Genomic DNA, 16,666 nt, shown 5'->3' on the forward strand with positions numbered 1-16,666 from the left:
CACTCTGGATGAGCTAAAGGCCGCTATCGAAGCATCCTGAGCCTCCATAAGACCTCAGCAGTGCCACAGGCTGATTGCCTCCATGCCACGCCGCATTGAAGCAGTCATTTCTGCAAAAGGATTCCCGACCAAGTATTGAGTGCATAACTGTACATGATTATTTGAAGGTTGACGTTTTTTGTATTAAAAACACTTTTCTTTTATTGGTCGGATGAAATATGCTAATTTTGTGCGATAGGAATTTTGGGTTTTCATGAGCTGTATGCCAAAATCATCCGTATTAAGACAATAAAAGACCTGAAATATTTCAGTTAGTGTGCAATGAATCTAAAATATATGAATGTTAAATTTTCATCATGACATTATGGAAAATAATGAACTTTATCACAATATGCTAATATTTTGAGAAGGACCTGTACATAAGATAACCAGTCACTTGAAACATTACACTTAAAAGTCAAATTTGTTTTGCGGCCATTACAATTTTCCCTTCATGGTTGGCTGGTTTCAGTTTTACTGGCTATGACCACCTTTACTGTATATGGCACTTGTGTGTTTCCTTCCTTATCAATGACATGCAACAACAATCTTTTCTCCCAAAATTTTATTTTCAAGCTTTTAGAGTGTAAATGTCTGTACAAAGAAAATAAGAAAGACGCAAAGAAATAAGAAAAATATGTGATTCGAAGTATGCAACAGTGAAAGAAAAGTCTTGAACACTAATGCATAGAAGTTACAGAAGATTTCAGAACGGAAAAGGGCAAAAATATGTCTAAAAAAAGAAATGACTCAGTTGCATCTACAAAGATAAACTGCCATTATTATGCTATATTTATGCTATTAATAACTGAAGAGCCTTGCAAAATGTTTTATAAATTAATAGTGCAAACCTCACTACAGTGATGCACTTACATGCTACAGGTTTATTACAGGTCAGGTTAATTACAGAGATGAATGTCAGAGAAATGTATTAAACAGTGATGTTTTCTTTCAGGTGCCTTTCAGGACCAGCATCTTCAAAAATTTGGATCAGAAAAATGTGTGTACAAAATTCTTAGCAAGTAAAACTAAAAGGGGATGTATCGTTTGTCAAGTCGGATAAAAGTCCTAATTCTGCTAAAAGCCATTTAGAAAACGGGAACATGCAAATGTCACATCGTAGAAAGAAAAAAAAGAAACACATAACCATTCAGTTTAGTTAGATAGTATAGATTTACAAGATTAAAAATGAAATCGCAGCTGATATATCAGGTGACCATGAACACCATTGAGAAAAACTTTCCAAGGGGCCACCAGGATCACTGTGTGGCATACTGACATATTTAAAGTTCTAAAAATGACTAAACTCATTCAAACACGGTACTGCAATATTATAAAGTTGTGAAAACATTCATTAAGGAAATTCATTATTTTTTTTGACTGTTAGAATACTCTCTCCTGCTCCTGAAAGATATTTACTGTAGTCAAAGTTGAAGCACAAAGTGTGACAGTGTATTACTCCCTAAGAAATAAAATATTTAAAAAGATGGAGATTATCTAAGCTAGTCTGATTGGAGTCAAAGCTAGCCTCAGCTTTGGCCACCAGTAGCCTTTTTCTCTCTGTAACTGAAGAACTTGTTTTGATGCAAAAACACATCAGTAGCCCATGCACTATAGTGATGTAGGTTGTTGCCTTATTTTTAAAATACATTGACTCATGAAAATTTATGTTCCTAACTTTATGTTGCTGCTATCAGCTAGCTTCTATGCAAACAGAAAGCAGAGATTTGGTGTCAGCTCTCTTTTCACCAGACCTTTTAGATGGTTTCATGGTATGTCTACTTTCTTTCTGTCTGGTACTCTGGACATACAGAGCATAGCAAGAACTAGAAATCAGCTGGAGGGATCTCACATGGAGCATTTAATGGACAATCAAGTTTTTGTGTTATTGTAAATTGTGGAAATCAAAGTCAAAGAGCATTTATTATTTGCAGATCTGTATCACCAACCGGGATGAGGGGATTATTGTAGACAGAGACGAGGTTTGAGATAGTGACGAATACTATGAGTTGATATATATATGTGATTCAACAGTCTTTGTTGCACTGCAGTTTAAGAGAACTTGTAGATATTTGAATTCTTTAGAAACATGTGGCCTGTAGCTCTTACTAACAATTAAATAAAACCTTAAAATATATCTTACCTTGCCAATTATGACAGCCATGTTTTCCTTTAGAAAGGCCACAGACACATTTTACCTAACTAGACATAAACTTTAGGCCTATGTGTGCTTTATTGAGGACACCATAATTATCAGATTTGCTTGGTAGACAAAGCAATAATAATATGGAAAACATTTGGTCTCTGGTGTAGATAAGGTCCATCCATACATTTCATCTTTCGCAAAAAAAGATAAGACCTTCTCCTGCGTAACTGCTTGCTGACACACTAAACAAGGTTTCCCAAATTTGCTGTGATCCAATCAGGTTCTAATAGCTGAAGCTGTAAGTTGTGCCAACCTTAACCCAGCCTTAATTCTGTTTGAACGGGCACTAAAGTTGTTTTAATTTCTAAAATATTACAATCACACAGACAAATAATATTAAAGTGTACTTAATTAAGGTAAACCTGATTCTTCGATATAATATTCACAAGAGCAGGTAAAATGGCTGTCAGCAGGGATCCGATTATCACATCCTGATTATCCAACATTTGTAAAACATCCAATGACACTTGTGTGGAAGACAACAAAGACAAATCTGTCTTCACAGAGTGATAGCAGCAACATTCCTGTGCTGTGTTCAAGGGTGTCTCTACTCATAATGGTTTGAGTGTATGACATGGAGTTGTTTCTGTGATGCAGTGTAAAAACTATATAAATACATCAGATCTTCATAAGACAAGGCACATTTTCTCCTGAGTTTCCCCTACTACCCTGTTTGACCACCTGTGTGTTATATAAAACACTTCTTTTATTTAAAAGGTTCTACTTTGAGCTGAAAGATATGTAAATATGTACAGTATATGCAGGTTTTTTGTGTAAAATTAACCAGGCGATACTCGAGGTTCAATGTTAAGGGAGAGTTCATACAGGGTATCTTCATCCATTATTAAGGTCTTATCCAGCAGGAACTGAGTAACCTGAAACAAAACAGAAATGTTTGGGAAAGTCATTTTTTTATTTCCTAATTAAACTACATGGGACAAAGAGGCCTGTTATTGGGCGAACCTTGGGTTGGTGCTCTATTCTGTAAGGAGCTTGCTGGAACTGACGAATTTCCCGGATGATATGAGAAATCTGGAGGAGCAGACAGAGCATAGTAAAAGTCAAGGTAAGGCTACTATCCAGGGGTGCAGTTTTTTCCTCACTAACATTTCTTGACTAACACAAAGCCAGCTGGATAATTGATGGATCTCACAGAACATATTCTTCTAAAAAGCGGACTGAAAAAAACCCTCCTGATTCTCCTTTGTGTATAGTTGGGTGGGTGACATCACAAGCGATCCAACAATCAAGCTGATCAACTGGCATTGGTGAACACTGGTGATCAATTGACTTTTGATCCCGACATAGAACCTGAAGCATTTCTAACTTTTAGTAGCCACACATTTCTAAAAAGAAATAAACTCACCTACAGAACAAAATGACATGATCAGCTTTTCTATTTTTATTTTTATTTTTTATGAAACATCATTTATTTAATAAAAATATATACTCTCCCAAAAACATAAGCAAATGCCTCTGGGGACATTACATAAGACATGCAACTTCAATACTTCAGCATCTGTTGAAATCTATTAAAAGGCAGCTGTGTTCTTGGGCCTCTTGTGATGTCTGTGATGACTATGCAATTTTTGTTTTCGTACCTTTTTCGGCCACCTGAAGTCTCCATTGTCCTGCACACCTGAACTGATTTATGTATAAACTTGTACACTGCCTTAATTATTAGGTTGTCAGTCATATTGTAGTCTTTTATACTTTGTAAGGCAAAACATTAGCCTTCAATTTAGAGTTACTGAGAGAATATCCCTCAGGGATGGTTAATTTACCTTTCATATCTTCAGAAAATAAATTGACCCTGCTATACTCAAAATGGATTGGAAATAATGCCCTTGTGTATAGTTTCACCAGAAGGAAAGACAAGTGTCTCACCATTCTCATCTTGGAGAAGTTAACAAGCCCCTCCTCTGTGAAGTTGGGTGTACCCTCCTCAATGAAGGCCAGGTCAGTGAGGTACATGCCCAGGTAGGGAACACATGGAGGGTTGCAGCTGCGCACAAGGAGGTAACAATTAGACAGCTCTAGTGGTGGCAACATCATTCTGTGGGGCAGAAATTAATTATTTGTATCACTTCAATTTTCTGTGACTGTAGTTACTTTTTCAGCGTCTCTCTAAGATTTTTGAACCTCCCCTCTGACGATACGATCTTCTGAAGCCTGTCCATCAGTGCCTTGGTCTGAAAACCCCCAAACATAAAAAAATAAAACGTTTTGTGCATAAAGTAGAGTAAGTAGGTGCTACTGTTATCAGCCGATTTAGTAACAGTATGTATACCTGTTTGCAAACTTTAGCCCAGGTCTTCTTTAGCCTGTAGATGGCACTGCGGTTGAGAGCAGAGGTGATCTCAAGAACTCCGTTGTAGTTGTTGAGGCAGCGACAGATATCGGCTACTGCCAGCCACTTTTCAATGGAGCTGGCCCGGGACCCGACGTCAGTGTGGGCCATTATCTGAGATGCCACCAGGTTACTCATCTGAGGAGCGAGGTTCATAAATAGGGGTTTTCTAGTTATCCTGTGGTTTCAAGGATCACGACGGTAAACAATTTTGCTAACAGGAACAAAAATATAGGCTAAAGAGCTCAACTTAGGGTCTGAACCACTAAAACTATTGTCCACAAACATTCTGATCCATTTTGTTCCACCACCGTCTCATTCACAATTTCACAAAGCAAATAAAACAAATGATTTATGCTGATTATATAATAAAAACCCCTTGATCATTTTTTTTTGTTAAAAATACATTTAAACACTGTCTAAATGGTCCATAGATGTCTAGGCTAAAATTGGTAGATCTGATAAATTGACTGAACATAGTTAGACTGCTCACTCAGAGTGGTTTCACACTGCTAGTCATATTCAACCAGCCACACTAACAATGTATTAAGGTCATACACAGAAAGGTTGCAGTCTTTCTGATTTTGAGTCTTCCCACTGAGCCAACAGCTGACCATGTCTGGTCTAAAAGTAAATGTGCTTTTATTTGCTTTCAGGTGTTTTGTTTTAGAATGTAGAGCAGGTTTAGACAATATCAACAAGCCCCCAAAACAGGACCAAGGCTCATACTTGGGACCTCCAGGTTATGGACATGGTATCTTTACTAGCTGAGCTACACAATCACATTCTTCCTGATGCACAAATGACTTACAATACTTACACAAAATTAGGGATATTTGGCTTCTGGGTGAAATTTATGGAAAATGTAAATCATTTCCACCACAGTGATATTATATCCTGAAAGTAGGGCATTTAAATAGAAGCAGGCAGTGGTGATTTCCTCATCTAAACTATTTATTAAAAACAAAAGCCACCAACAGTGTTGGGTGTCCCATAATGTTTTTGGTTAATTTTGTATTCTAAGTCTAAGCTTAGGCCACTTTTAGACCAGGCAGTCCTGCTTGGTTTGAACCTAGACAAAATATTTAAGCCTAAATGAGGGCTAACTATAGACAGACAGTTGACTTATATGTAAATCAGGTTCACATTTAACCTGAAGGTTAGAAACAGGGCTGTTGCTCAGTGGGTAAGTACAACTCTCCTATCAAATACAGCCGGTGTTAGAAATATGCAATGTTATTTGAATGCGTTTAAAAACGTTCCTCTCAATGGTATCTGTCCCCCTCTGCCTCCAGCAAGTTTGATAGCACTTTGATGTGTGTCTTCTGAGAGATTATGGGACAAAGTTCTTGTATTTCCTGCTGTCTGGAACACACTACGGTCAAAAGCTGCTATGCAAATACAACAGATTACATGACTACATGTAGCAGTGTTGTGATCAGTTCACAGAAAATACTCCTGCACAAAGTTAAGAGGCTAAAAGTTAGTTGCATACTGAGTATGTTTGAAGGGGGTTCACTACATGAAAACTAATGTACAACATGTTTAAGCTGTAACGCACAGCCAGAAGCTCTTTAACATGTTATTTGTGTTTCTTGTGTTTCTAAGTTTCTGATTTAAGATATTTCCCAATCCTGAACCTAACGACTTCACAAAGATATGTAGAACTTATAATTTGATGCTTTAAACACTCAACAGTCTGCTCAGTTTTCAGACGAAGATCACCCTGTTCACATTTTAATAGAATTTAGTTTAAAATAAGCATGATTATGCTGTCATTATCCTACCACAGGAAACTAACACCAGTAGCATGACAGGGTGCTCTTCACCACCCTGTCATGCTACTGGTGTTGCTATAAAGAAACCAACTGACACTGTCTTCCCAGTCTGGATTTTATGATTTAAGCCATTATAATTTGAAGATAGTGGGAGGAATTTATGTAATTGCACCAACTAGATGTCATTCTACACACTGGAAGTTTGATCAGAGAGATGCAACATCTCTGTCATATAGTACACTGTGGCAGCATTTGTCTTTATTAAGTTGCTCTTTAAGGTTTTCTATAAAAAAGCAAAGTGTGACCTGAATTTCAAAATCCCCCATTTCACATTGTAAATGATCAGGATATTGGTGACTGATAGAAGTGGGTTCCATTTAGAAGCCAAAAATAAAACCACTTTCAGGGTTTTACCATCAGCTCCAAGTACAGGTCCTTCTCAAAATATGTGATAAAGTTCATTATTTTCCATAATGTCATGATGAAAATTTAACATTCATATATTTTAGATTCATTGCACACTAACTGAAATATTTCAGGTCTTTTATTGTCTTAATACAGATGATTTTGGCATACAGCTCATGAAAACCCAAAATTCCTATCTCACAAAATTAGCATATTTCATCCGACCAATAAAAGAAAAGTGTTTTTAATACAAAAAACGTCAACCTTCAAATAATCATGTACAGTTATGCACTCAATACTTGGTCGGGAATCCTTTGGCAGAAATGACTGCTTCAATGCGGCGTGGCATGGAGGCAATCAGCCTGTGGCACTGCTGAGGTCTTATGGAGGCCCAGGATGCTTCGATAGCGGCCTTTAGCTCATCCAGAGTGTTGGGTCTTGAGTCTCTCAACGTTCTCTTCACAATATCCCACAGATTCTCTATGGGGTTCAGGTCAGGAGAGTTGGCAGGCCAATTGATCACAGTGATACCATGGTCAGTAAACCATTTACCAGTGGTTTTGGCACTGTGAGCAGGTTCCAGGTTGTGCTGAAAAATGAAATCTTCATCTCCATAAAGCTTTTCAGCAGATGGAAGCATGAAGTGCTCCAAAATCTCCTGATAGCTAGCTGCATTGACCCTGCCCTTGATAAAACACAGTGGACCAACACCAGCAGCTGACACGGCATCCCAGACCATCACTGACTGTGGGTACTTGACACTGGACTTCTGGCATTTTGGCATTTCCTTCTCCCCAGTCTTCCTCCAGACTCTGGCACCTTGATTTCCGAATGACATGCAGAATTTGCTTTCATCCGAAAAAAGTACTTTGGACCACTGAGCAACAGTCCAGTGCTGCTTCTCTGTAGCCCAGGTCAGGCGCTTCTGCCGCTGTTTCTGGTTCAAATGTGGCTTGACCTGGGGAATGCGGCACCTGTAGCCCATTTCCTGCACGGTGGCTCTGGATGTTTCTACTCCAGACTCAGTCCACTGCTTCCGCAGGTCCCCCAAGGTCTGGAATCGACCCTTCTCCACAATCTTCCTCAGAGTCCGGTCACCTCTTCTCGTTGTGCAGCGTTTTCTGCCACACTTTTTCCTTCCCACAGACTTCCCACTGAGGTGCCTTGATACAGCACTCTGGGAACAGCCTATTTGTTCAGAAATGTCTTTCTGTGTCTTACCCTCTTGCTTGAGGGTGTCAATAGTGGCCTTCTGGACAGCAGTCAGGTCGGCAGTCTTACCCATGATTGGGGTTTTGAGTGATGAACCAGGCTGGGAGTTTTAAAGGCCTCAGGAATCTTTTGCAGGTGTTTAGAGTTAACTCGTTGATTCAGATGATTAGGTTCATAGCTCGTTTAGAGACCCTTTTAATGATATGCTAATTTTGTGAGATAGGAATTTTGGGTTTTCATGAGCTGTATGCCAAAATCATCCGTATTAAGACAATAAAAGACCTGAAATATTTCAGTTAGTGTGCAATGAATCTAAAATATATGAATGTTAAATTTTCATCATGACATTATGGAAAATAATGAACTTTATCACAATATGCTAATATTTTGAGAAGGACCTGTAGGTTCGTTGTTCTCCTCCTATTCTCTCTGCATGCTCACTTAGCTTTGCTCAGCTCCGTGTTGTTGTACAGAAGCTAAGTCTCCTCAGTTGAAACGGTTTTTTGCTTTATAATGAATTGGGATCGGTAACCTTATGCTGAGTTAATGATACAAGCATTAGTAACTCATTAAATACGCCTTTTAAAAAAGTTGCCCCATTTGTTCTAAATGGGCCAAGAATAAAACAGACCAGACTGATGAGACGTTCATTAACTTATCAATAACATTATACTGTTACACACTCATGCTTGGAAAGCAAACCTTTCGTTCTTACATCATTAAAGTGCTGGCTGGTCTTCATGATGTATGGAGTTCTTTCAGTTTTGTCCACCTTCATCCAGCCCTGACCCAAGAACTCCCTGAATGGACACACAAAGTGAGACAGTCAGTCATTCTCTTATCCCTTAATGTTTTTCACATGGTAATGCAGAGCATAAATGTTAAATAGAAAGGAAGCAATAGATGATTTTCATTTTTGTTATAAATACAAATCTAAAAAGTGTGGTGTGCATTTGTGTTCAGCTTCTTTAAATCAAGTTTGTGTCTACCAGCTTTGCACATCAACAGACTGAAATGTTTGACCATGTTCTTTGCAAAAAAAAAACAGAAACTCAGTGAGTTTGGAAGGTGAATGTCTTTGAACAATATGTTTTTTTTGTTTGGATTTAGATCTGGACTTTGACTGAGCCTTTTAAAAACATAATATAGTTTGATCTAATTTTTCCACCGTAGCTCTGGCTGTATGTTTAGGGTTCTTGTCTTGCTGCAAGGCAACTCTAAGTGGTTTTCTTCCAGGACTGCCCTCTATTTAGCTCCACCCATCTTTTCATAGTGAAGAAAAGCATCCCACAACATGATGCTGCCACCACCACGTTTTACTGTGCGTTTGTGTGTTCAGGGTAATGAGCAGTTAGTTTTCTGCCACACATACAGTTTTTCATGCAAATCACCTTTCTCATTGCTTTCCACTGTTTTTGGTCATTGGTTCTCATCATGCTGTTTGTTTACCATTGTTTAAAAAACCTCCGAGGCACCCGGTGGTTTTTTTAATTTAATTTTTAATTTAATTTTCCACTTGACAGTTTTGATCTTATTTGTATTGGTCTATCACTTACAACCTCAATAAAATGCATTGAAGTTTGCTTTTGTAATGTAACAAAATGTAAATATAAAGGGTGTATGCGCTGCGCATATTCTTCAGAAACACGCCGACAAACCTATGGGGTTGAAAATAAACCTCGTACTCGTACTCGTCGTCTTCTGCTTATCCGGGACCGGGTCGCGGGGGCAGCAGACTCAGCAGAGACGCCCAGACGTCCCTCTCTCCAGACACCTCCTCCAGTTCCTCCGGGGGGGAGCCCAAGGCGTTCCCAGGCCAGCCGAGAGACATAGTCCCTCCAGCGTGTCCTGGGCCGTCCCCTGGGTCTCCTCCCGGTGGGACGTGCCGGGAACACCTCCCGAGGAAGGCGTCCAGGAGGCATCCGGTATAGATGCCTGAGCCACCTCAACTGGCTCCTCTCGATGTGGAGGATCAGCAGCTCTACTCTGAGCCCCTCCCAGATGGCCGAGCTCCTCACCCTATCTCTAAGGGAGTGCCCTGCCACCCTATGGAGGAAGCTCATTTCAGCCACTTGTATCCGGGATCTCGTTCTTTCGGTCATGACCCAAAGTTCATGGCTATAGGTGAGGGTAGGAACGTACACCGACCGGTAAATTGAGAGCTTTCTCTTCACCACAACGGACCGGCACAGTGCCCCCATTACTGCGGCAGCCGCACCGATCCGTCTGTCGATCTCCCGCTCCATTCTTCCCTCACTCGTGAACAAGACCCCGAGATACTTAAACTCCTCCACTTGAGGCAGGAACTCCCCTCTAACCTGAAGAGGACAAGCCACCCTTTTCCGGTCGAGTACCATGGCCTCGGACTTGGAGGAGCTGATCCTCATCCCAGCCGCTTCACACTCTGGCTGCGAACCGCCCCAGCGCATGCTGTAGGTGTTGGCTAAAGGGGGCCAGCAGGACCACGTCATCTGCAAAAAGAAGAGACGAAATCCACTGGTCCCCAAACCAGACCCCCTCCGGCCCTTGGCTGCGTCTAGAAATCCTGTCCATAAAAGTTATGAACAGGACCGGGGACAAAGGGCAGCCCTGCTAGAGTCCAACATGCACCGGGAACAGGTCCGACTTAGTGCCGGCAATGCAGACCAAAATCCTGGAATCCTGCTCCGCTCGTACAGGGACCGGATGGCCCCTAATAAAGGGCCCCCGATTCCATACTCCTGGAGCACCCCCCAGAGGGCATCATGAGGGACACAGTCGAATGCTTTCTCCAGGTCCACAAAACACATGTGAACCGGTTGGGCAAACTCCCATGAACCCTCGAGCACCCTGTAGAGGGTATAGAGCTGGTCCAGTGTTCCACGGCCGGGACGAAAACCACACTGCTCCTCCTGAAGCCGAGGTACGACTCTCGGTCGGACTCTCCTCTCCAATACCCTGGCGTAGGCGTTACCAGGGAGTCTGAGGAGTGTGATCCCGCTGTAGTTGGAACACACCCTCCGGTCACCCCTCTTATGTAGGGGGACCACCACCATGACAGCCCTACACCATCCAGAGACTTGAGGTACTCAGGGCGGATCTCATCCACCCCCGAAGCCTTGCCACCGCGGAGCTTTTTAGCCACCTCGGTGACTTCAGCCTGGGTGATGAAAGAGTCCAACCCCGAGTCCCCAGCCTCTGTTTCCACCACGGAATGCGTGATGGCAGGATTTAGGAGATCCTCGAAGTACTCCTTCCACCGCCCGATAATGTCCTCAGTCGAGGTCAGCAGCCTCCCGCTCCCACTATAAACAGTGTTGGCGAAGCACTACTTCCCCCTCCTGAGACGCCGGACGGTTTGCCAGAATCGCTTTGAGGCCAACCGGTAGTCCTTCTCCATGGCCTCACCGAACTCCTCCCAGGCCCGAGTTTTTGCCTCTGCCTCTGCCACAGCCCGGGCCGCAGCACGCTTGGCCTCACGGTACCCGTCAGACGCCTCAGGAGTCCCACAAGCCAACCACAGCCGATAGGACTCCTTCTTCAGCTTGACAGCATCCCTTACTGCTGGTGTCCACCACCGGGTTCTGGGATTGCCGCCGCAACAGGCACCGCAGACCTTACGGCCGCAGCTACGGGCAGCAGCATCGACAACAAAAATGAAAATAAACCTACCATTCTTATTCCATCTTACATCAAATTGTCATTACCATTTTAAATGTGTATATTTACCCCCTTCAATCATTAAACGGTTACATATAATGATGTTTGGATTGGGGTCAGAAAGAGTTGGAAAAAGCTGATTGAAAATACAGTGGGTGTTAGCCGTGTACTCACTCATAGGGAATACTCCTGAAGACAATGTGATCCAGTAGTGTGATCTGCTCTGCCATCTCCATGGCCGAGAGGGACTCAAAACACTCGGTTTTAGGAGACTCCGCCTTGATCACACACAGACATGTTAGCTCAATGTGTGGATAACGTAACATTAAGATCATTAACTTCACAGGAATCTACTGGAAGGATCACCAGAACGGCTCCCCATGTCGGAGAAACACATTTGACTGAGGAATGTGGAAGAATTAAAAATAACAGCTGCTGGATTTTTAGAGAGAAGGGGATTCCCAGAAATAATTGTCCTTACCGCAATGAAATGCAGAAGAGGACAGCTTTTCTGTTCCACATAATAAGAAGAAGAGAAGTCATTTAAAACGTTTTGCTTCACCGAACCTCTTCAGGGAAGTGTTACATATGCACTAATACTGACCATTTGTAGTATGTCCTCTATCCTCAGCTGGGTGTCGTCTTGTTCATCCTGAGAAAGGGCACTGCAAAGCAAACTACAGTGTTACAGCTGCAGGTGGAGAGATCTTTTCTGTTTGGTGGTGATTTTGAAGATGCATTAGGACAGATTATAAATGCCTAAACATTTAACTGCAAAAAATAACACAATTGTATAAAAACAGCTTATAGAGATGTGCCAGGAAACAGTCTGGACCTTAAAATGTTGGTTGCTGCTTTTCTCTCTTGGGGCAGAAGATCTGGGTCTCGCAGCACTTCCTCCAGCAGACTGCTAACCCCTGTCTTCAGCTCACTGTTTATGTCAAAGTCCTGATAGAGAGATGGAGGGAATTTTATACATAACTGTGCATCAGAAGGTTTGAGCTTAAGGAGGTTTATTGTCATTTACAATGAAGACTGAGTTGGTCCACTCCGCGCAACAAGAACAATCCAAAGTAAGATCCATACTGAAAAAAGGAACCTGTTAAAACCATTAAAAATAATTCATTTGAACCCCATAAAATTACTATTGTAAGCCATATTTACTATGATTTTCCCTTTAACACTTTCAGTTTTGCAGCCATGGTGTTCATTGTGAATCCAGCTAAGGTATAAAGAGAGCAAATCCTATTTCAGTTCTATGGTTTCATGCATCAAGACATAAAAACGTATTTGGTCTTTACGAGGTTCTGAAGTATTTAAATCTAAGCCCAAGCTTTATCAAGGTGTGGCATATTTAATATTTTTGCACAATGAGATGCTCAAAAACAAAACAAACAAAAAACAAAATGGCAAAAGTAAAACAAAAGCCTAATTAGGTAATTAATATTCCCATCACAATATTGTTCATCTGCCTAGCATATCAATGATCCACAAAGATACTTGGCTTTAACGACATAGCATTCCAGCAATGCCCTTCCACTCACCTGATGCTGTGGCACACCCAGTTCAATCCGAAAAGACGCAAAGTGCTCTTCAAATGTGTCAACCACCTCTTAATAACTGTACTGAATCTCATGCTGTGCCATGCAGATGCTCTGTCTGTGCTCATGAGGACTGACTCACCTGCAATTTATTTGTTGATAAACTGATATTTGACCACTTGGAGGCGCTCACGGACAGTGCATAGGACATTAAACTTTCAGCCAAGGATGACAACGGTATCATGGAAAATATTTAAGATGATGATATTATGTTTTTATTTTATTTCTTTTATTAAAATGTGATTGTGAAAGGTCAAAAACTACCTCACACTCCTAAACCAGAGCTGTATTTCTCAACCGGCCCAAACAAGTTTACTTTTCCAGGCAACAACATCCAGTAGCAAAAATAGCACCTTATATAATCTTAAATAAAAATGATAGTTCTCTCGGGCTCCCTGGGGATGAGGCTGACCTTTCCGCATGCTTCCATGATGGGAAGGACATGTAGTGCAAAGAGCACCTCTGTCAGGGAGAGCAATAACTGGAGAAGAGATGCAGCGAAAGCAGAAACAGCAACCAGCTTTTTTATGTGTGCTCCACCAAAGGGGCCGTCTCTTCCAGCTGTGTGTGGAAAACACTGAGAAACATGAGTAATAATTGCATCTATGGTAACCTTATAAGCTCTACCATTATTTGCCAGATTAGCTCATGTTGGAATTAGGATTTTTGCAGCCTAAATAAAAGTATATTTATGTTTGCCATTTCAAACAGAAATAATTTTTGTGGGAAGATATAAATAGTAAAATGGACTACTTTCCAAGTTGATATTATTTAATATGAATATGTGTGTGTCCGGGTAGAATCAGGGGAGTTTTCAGCAGAAAACACATGATGGATCTACAAAGAAAATTTTAGTTTCCCCGTTATATTGACTATTGGTTTAACAATGTTCTAAGATTTTGATTGATATAGAAGATGCTATAAATGATTGTGATTAAGTTTTAAGCCCTATCCATTCTAATGACAGCCAGTTATCAGCAGGGTCCACCATGACTCCTATTCAGGCTCTTTTTATCAGATTAGATGCCATGCAGTCTAATAAGGTTCCTATAGCTTTGAGTAGAGAAACAGACCAACATCGTGACAAATACTCCATCATTAACAGAGATCATGTTTTTCTACATGTTCATCCTTTGTTTAATTGTAAACTCGCCTGTAGTGTTTGTGGCAGAAAAGATCAATCTTAGTTTTTTCTGACTAGAAGCTAAGTAAACAAGGAGCTAACTAAACAAGAAGAAGACGTGGGAATGGATTTATCAAGAAGTTCTGACCAACCAAATCAGGCCTGATCTTAATATAGTTTAACGTAGCCCATCAAATCCGCTCTGCTTTACATGTACTAATCGGTGCAGGTTAGGTTACCCATCATGGGTCACTACGGTGACAGACTCAGAGAAGAAGTGGACTAACTCTGACACAATAAAAATAAAGGTTTTTTTGCTAAACCACTAATCCGTCCACTTTTTTCCTAGAAAGGATAAATGATAAAAGCCTGACTGCTTTGATTAAAAACAGGCATGAAACGTGATTCCTCCTGTACCGCGGTGCATCGCCCTGACTCACCTGAGAGTGTTTAGAGACCCAGTGTCGCAGCACATTGAGGACTCTGTTGGTAGCAGCTCTGCGGATGATGAATTCCTTGTCACACATTTTCTCAGAGTTACTAAAACCTAGAAGGGCAAAAACAATCCAGATTTGGTTAACAGACACTTTCTTTGTGAAAATGACTTCAATCCAGAAACACATATTATAAGAATCGATGGTATATTTATTGTGATAAAATTACTTTAGTAAATCTTAGAGCTTTAAATCAGGAGAAAATGCTTATGAGGTCAGCAACACCTGTGTTATACATACAGCAGGGCCTTTTAGAAAGATGACAGGAAGTTTCCATCAGTGCCTTAATAAAATAAAGAATATATTTTTGCATAAATAAATGTATTTTGTCTTCATCTTGTGATCTTTCTTAGTCTGAAATCACATTTAAAATGAGTCACTCTCAAGGCATTGTTACATGTTTCTAGATTTCAGATTTTTATGAGTTATTACATGTAGTTGTTAAAATGCATGATGTTTATTTGAAACTTGATCTTCTGTTTGTATTTATTTTACAGCTTTGTTGATGCTTTAAGTCACCAATTTTAAAAGAAAAAAAAGTCTAAAGGTAAAACAATGAAAGCTCATTAAATGATGGTCTTCACTCTTCCTCTTGAAGCAGAAATCCTTCCTGTTATCTTAACAATGCGTTATGCTGTCCTTGTAACGGCTCCACAACCCATAATTTAATTGGCAACACAACCAGAGCTCCCTCCCTCAGCTTTGTCCACTGTGACCTTCGTGACTTGACGTGCTCACCCTGCGAGCTGTTGTGCCCTGCGGCAGCTGTGGCGATGGCGAACGCTGATGCTGGTGACATGGTGCAGCGAGGGTTCTCGCTAGCTGTGACTGCAAGCAACCAGAAACATAAAAACTATAATGTGAAGTCTGCTACAATGACTCTTAAAAGTGTAAACACTACTCTTTAAATTACAGGTTCTAATAATGAATCATTTTAAAACTGTTCAACCTTTATTGTCACATTTATTCTGAACAATTCAAGTAAAAACAAAAAAATAATACTGGAAAAATAGCCCTCAATATATTTGTTTTAGAGAATCCAATGAACCTGAAACGAAGTTCAGCTGTCCTAGTTGTCCTTTAGTTTGCAGAGGAGAATCTGATGAAACCAGATTACTATACTGATGGGTATGCCTGGCACAAAGACAACACCATCTTTAGATGTTTTAGTCAAGTTGGATGAAGTCGTTGATCATCATCAAACATCAATGAGGGGGATATTATTTTATAGGATCACAGGGAGTCCGAGCATACATCCAAATAAAAAAAGGAGCTTTAGCAAAGTAGTGTAGGCAAATGTTACCAAACTCAGATTTGTGTTGCTGTTAGCCTCCTGCCAAAGAACGCTGATGTAGAATCAAAAGGGTTTTTGACAAACCATGCAGCAAATTGTGAGCACACTTATGCAACGAGTTTTTTTTTCCTTTTAGCAGATTTTGTTGTTTTTCATTTGGATTGTACAGAATAAATGTAGTAGTATGTAGTTTAAAAATGATCTATCACAGTCTAATTTTTTGAAGTCTAAAAGTGGTACCTCCAGATTGTCTGTATCGGAGATGCCTCGGTGTAGACGGGGAGCGGCAGGGAGATAAGTCCCCCGGCTCAATGCTGGATGGGGATTCAGGGATAAACTTGTCCAGTGACACTGATTCCAGGACAGCTGTGTGGGAGAAAAGGTCAAACATTCAGTATGAATCCAGGTGATTTCCACATTACAGATAGAAAACAAAATAAGGCAACATTTTTGTTTTTTGTTGCCTTATTAGTTTAGATATTTTCAGTCTTAAAACAAAATAATCTCTAAAAATGGTGAAAAAGG

At 40.6% G+C, this 16,666-nt stretch overlaps 1 protein-coding gene across 1 annotated transcript in view; it reads right to left on the reverse strand.

Annotated features, from left to right (window-relative positions):
* Positions 1–587: 587 nt before the first annotated feature.
* The window catches only part of rasgrf2a (Ras protein-specific guanine nucleotide-releasing factor 2a), a 67,716-nt gene continuing 51,637 nt past the window's right edge, over positions 588–16,666 (reverse strand). The window contains exons 17-29 of the mRNA XM_047371749.1: positions 16,382–16,507; positions 15,586–15,675; positions 14,794–14,900; positions 12,465–12,577; positions 12,234–12,294; positions 12,111–12,140; positions 11,804–11,907; positions 8,706–8,790; positions 4,536–4,733; positions 4,358–4,437; positions 4,133–4,250; positions 3,209–3,277; positions 588–3,120 (exon numbers count right to left, since the gene is read on the reverse strand). Of these exons, the coding sequence (XP_047227705.1) occupies positions 3,025–3,120; positions 3,209–3,277; positions 4,133–4,250; positions 4,358–4,437; positions 4,536–4,733; positions 8,706–8,790; positions 11,804–11,907; positions 12,111–12,140; positions 12,234–12,294; positions 12,465–12,577; positions 14,794–14,900; positions 15,586–15,675; positions 16,382–16,507 (1,277 nt within the window). The 3' untranslated portion in view covers positions 588–3,024. The remainder of the gene's footprint in view (positions 3,121–3,208; positions 3,278–4,132; positions 4,251–4,357; positions 4,438–4,535; positions 4,734–8,705; positions 8,791–11,803; positions 11,908–12,110; positions 12,141–12,233; positions 12,295–12,464; positions 12,578–14,793; positions 14,901–15,585; positions 15,676–16,381; positions 16,508–16,666) is intronic.

This window comes from Girardinichthys multiradiatus, chromosome 8 (genome assembly GCF_021462225.1).
Source record: "Girardinichthys multiradiatus isolate DD_20200921_A chromosome 8, DD_fGirMul_XY1, whole genome shotgun sequence".
Lineage (NCBI taxonomy): Eukaryota > Metazoa > Chordata > Actinopteri > Cyprinodontiformes > Goodeidae > Girardinichthys > Girardinichthys multiradiatus.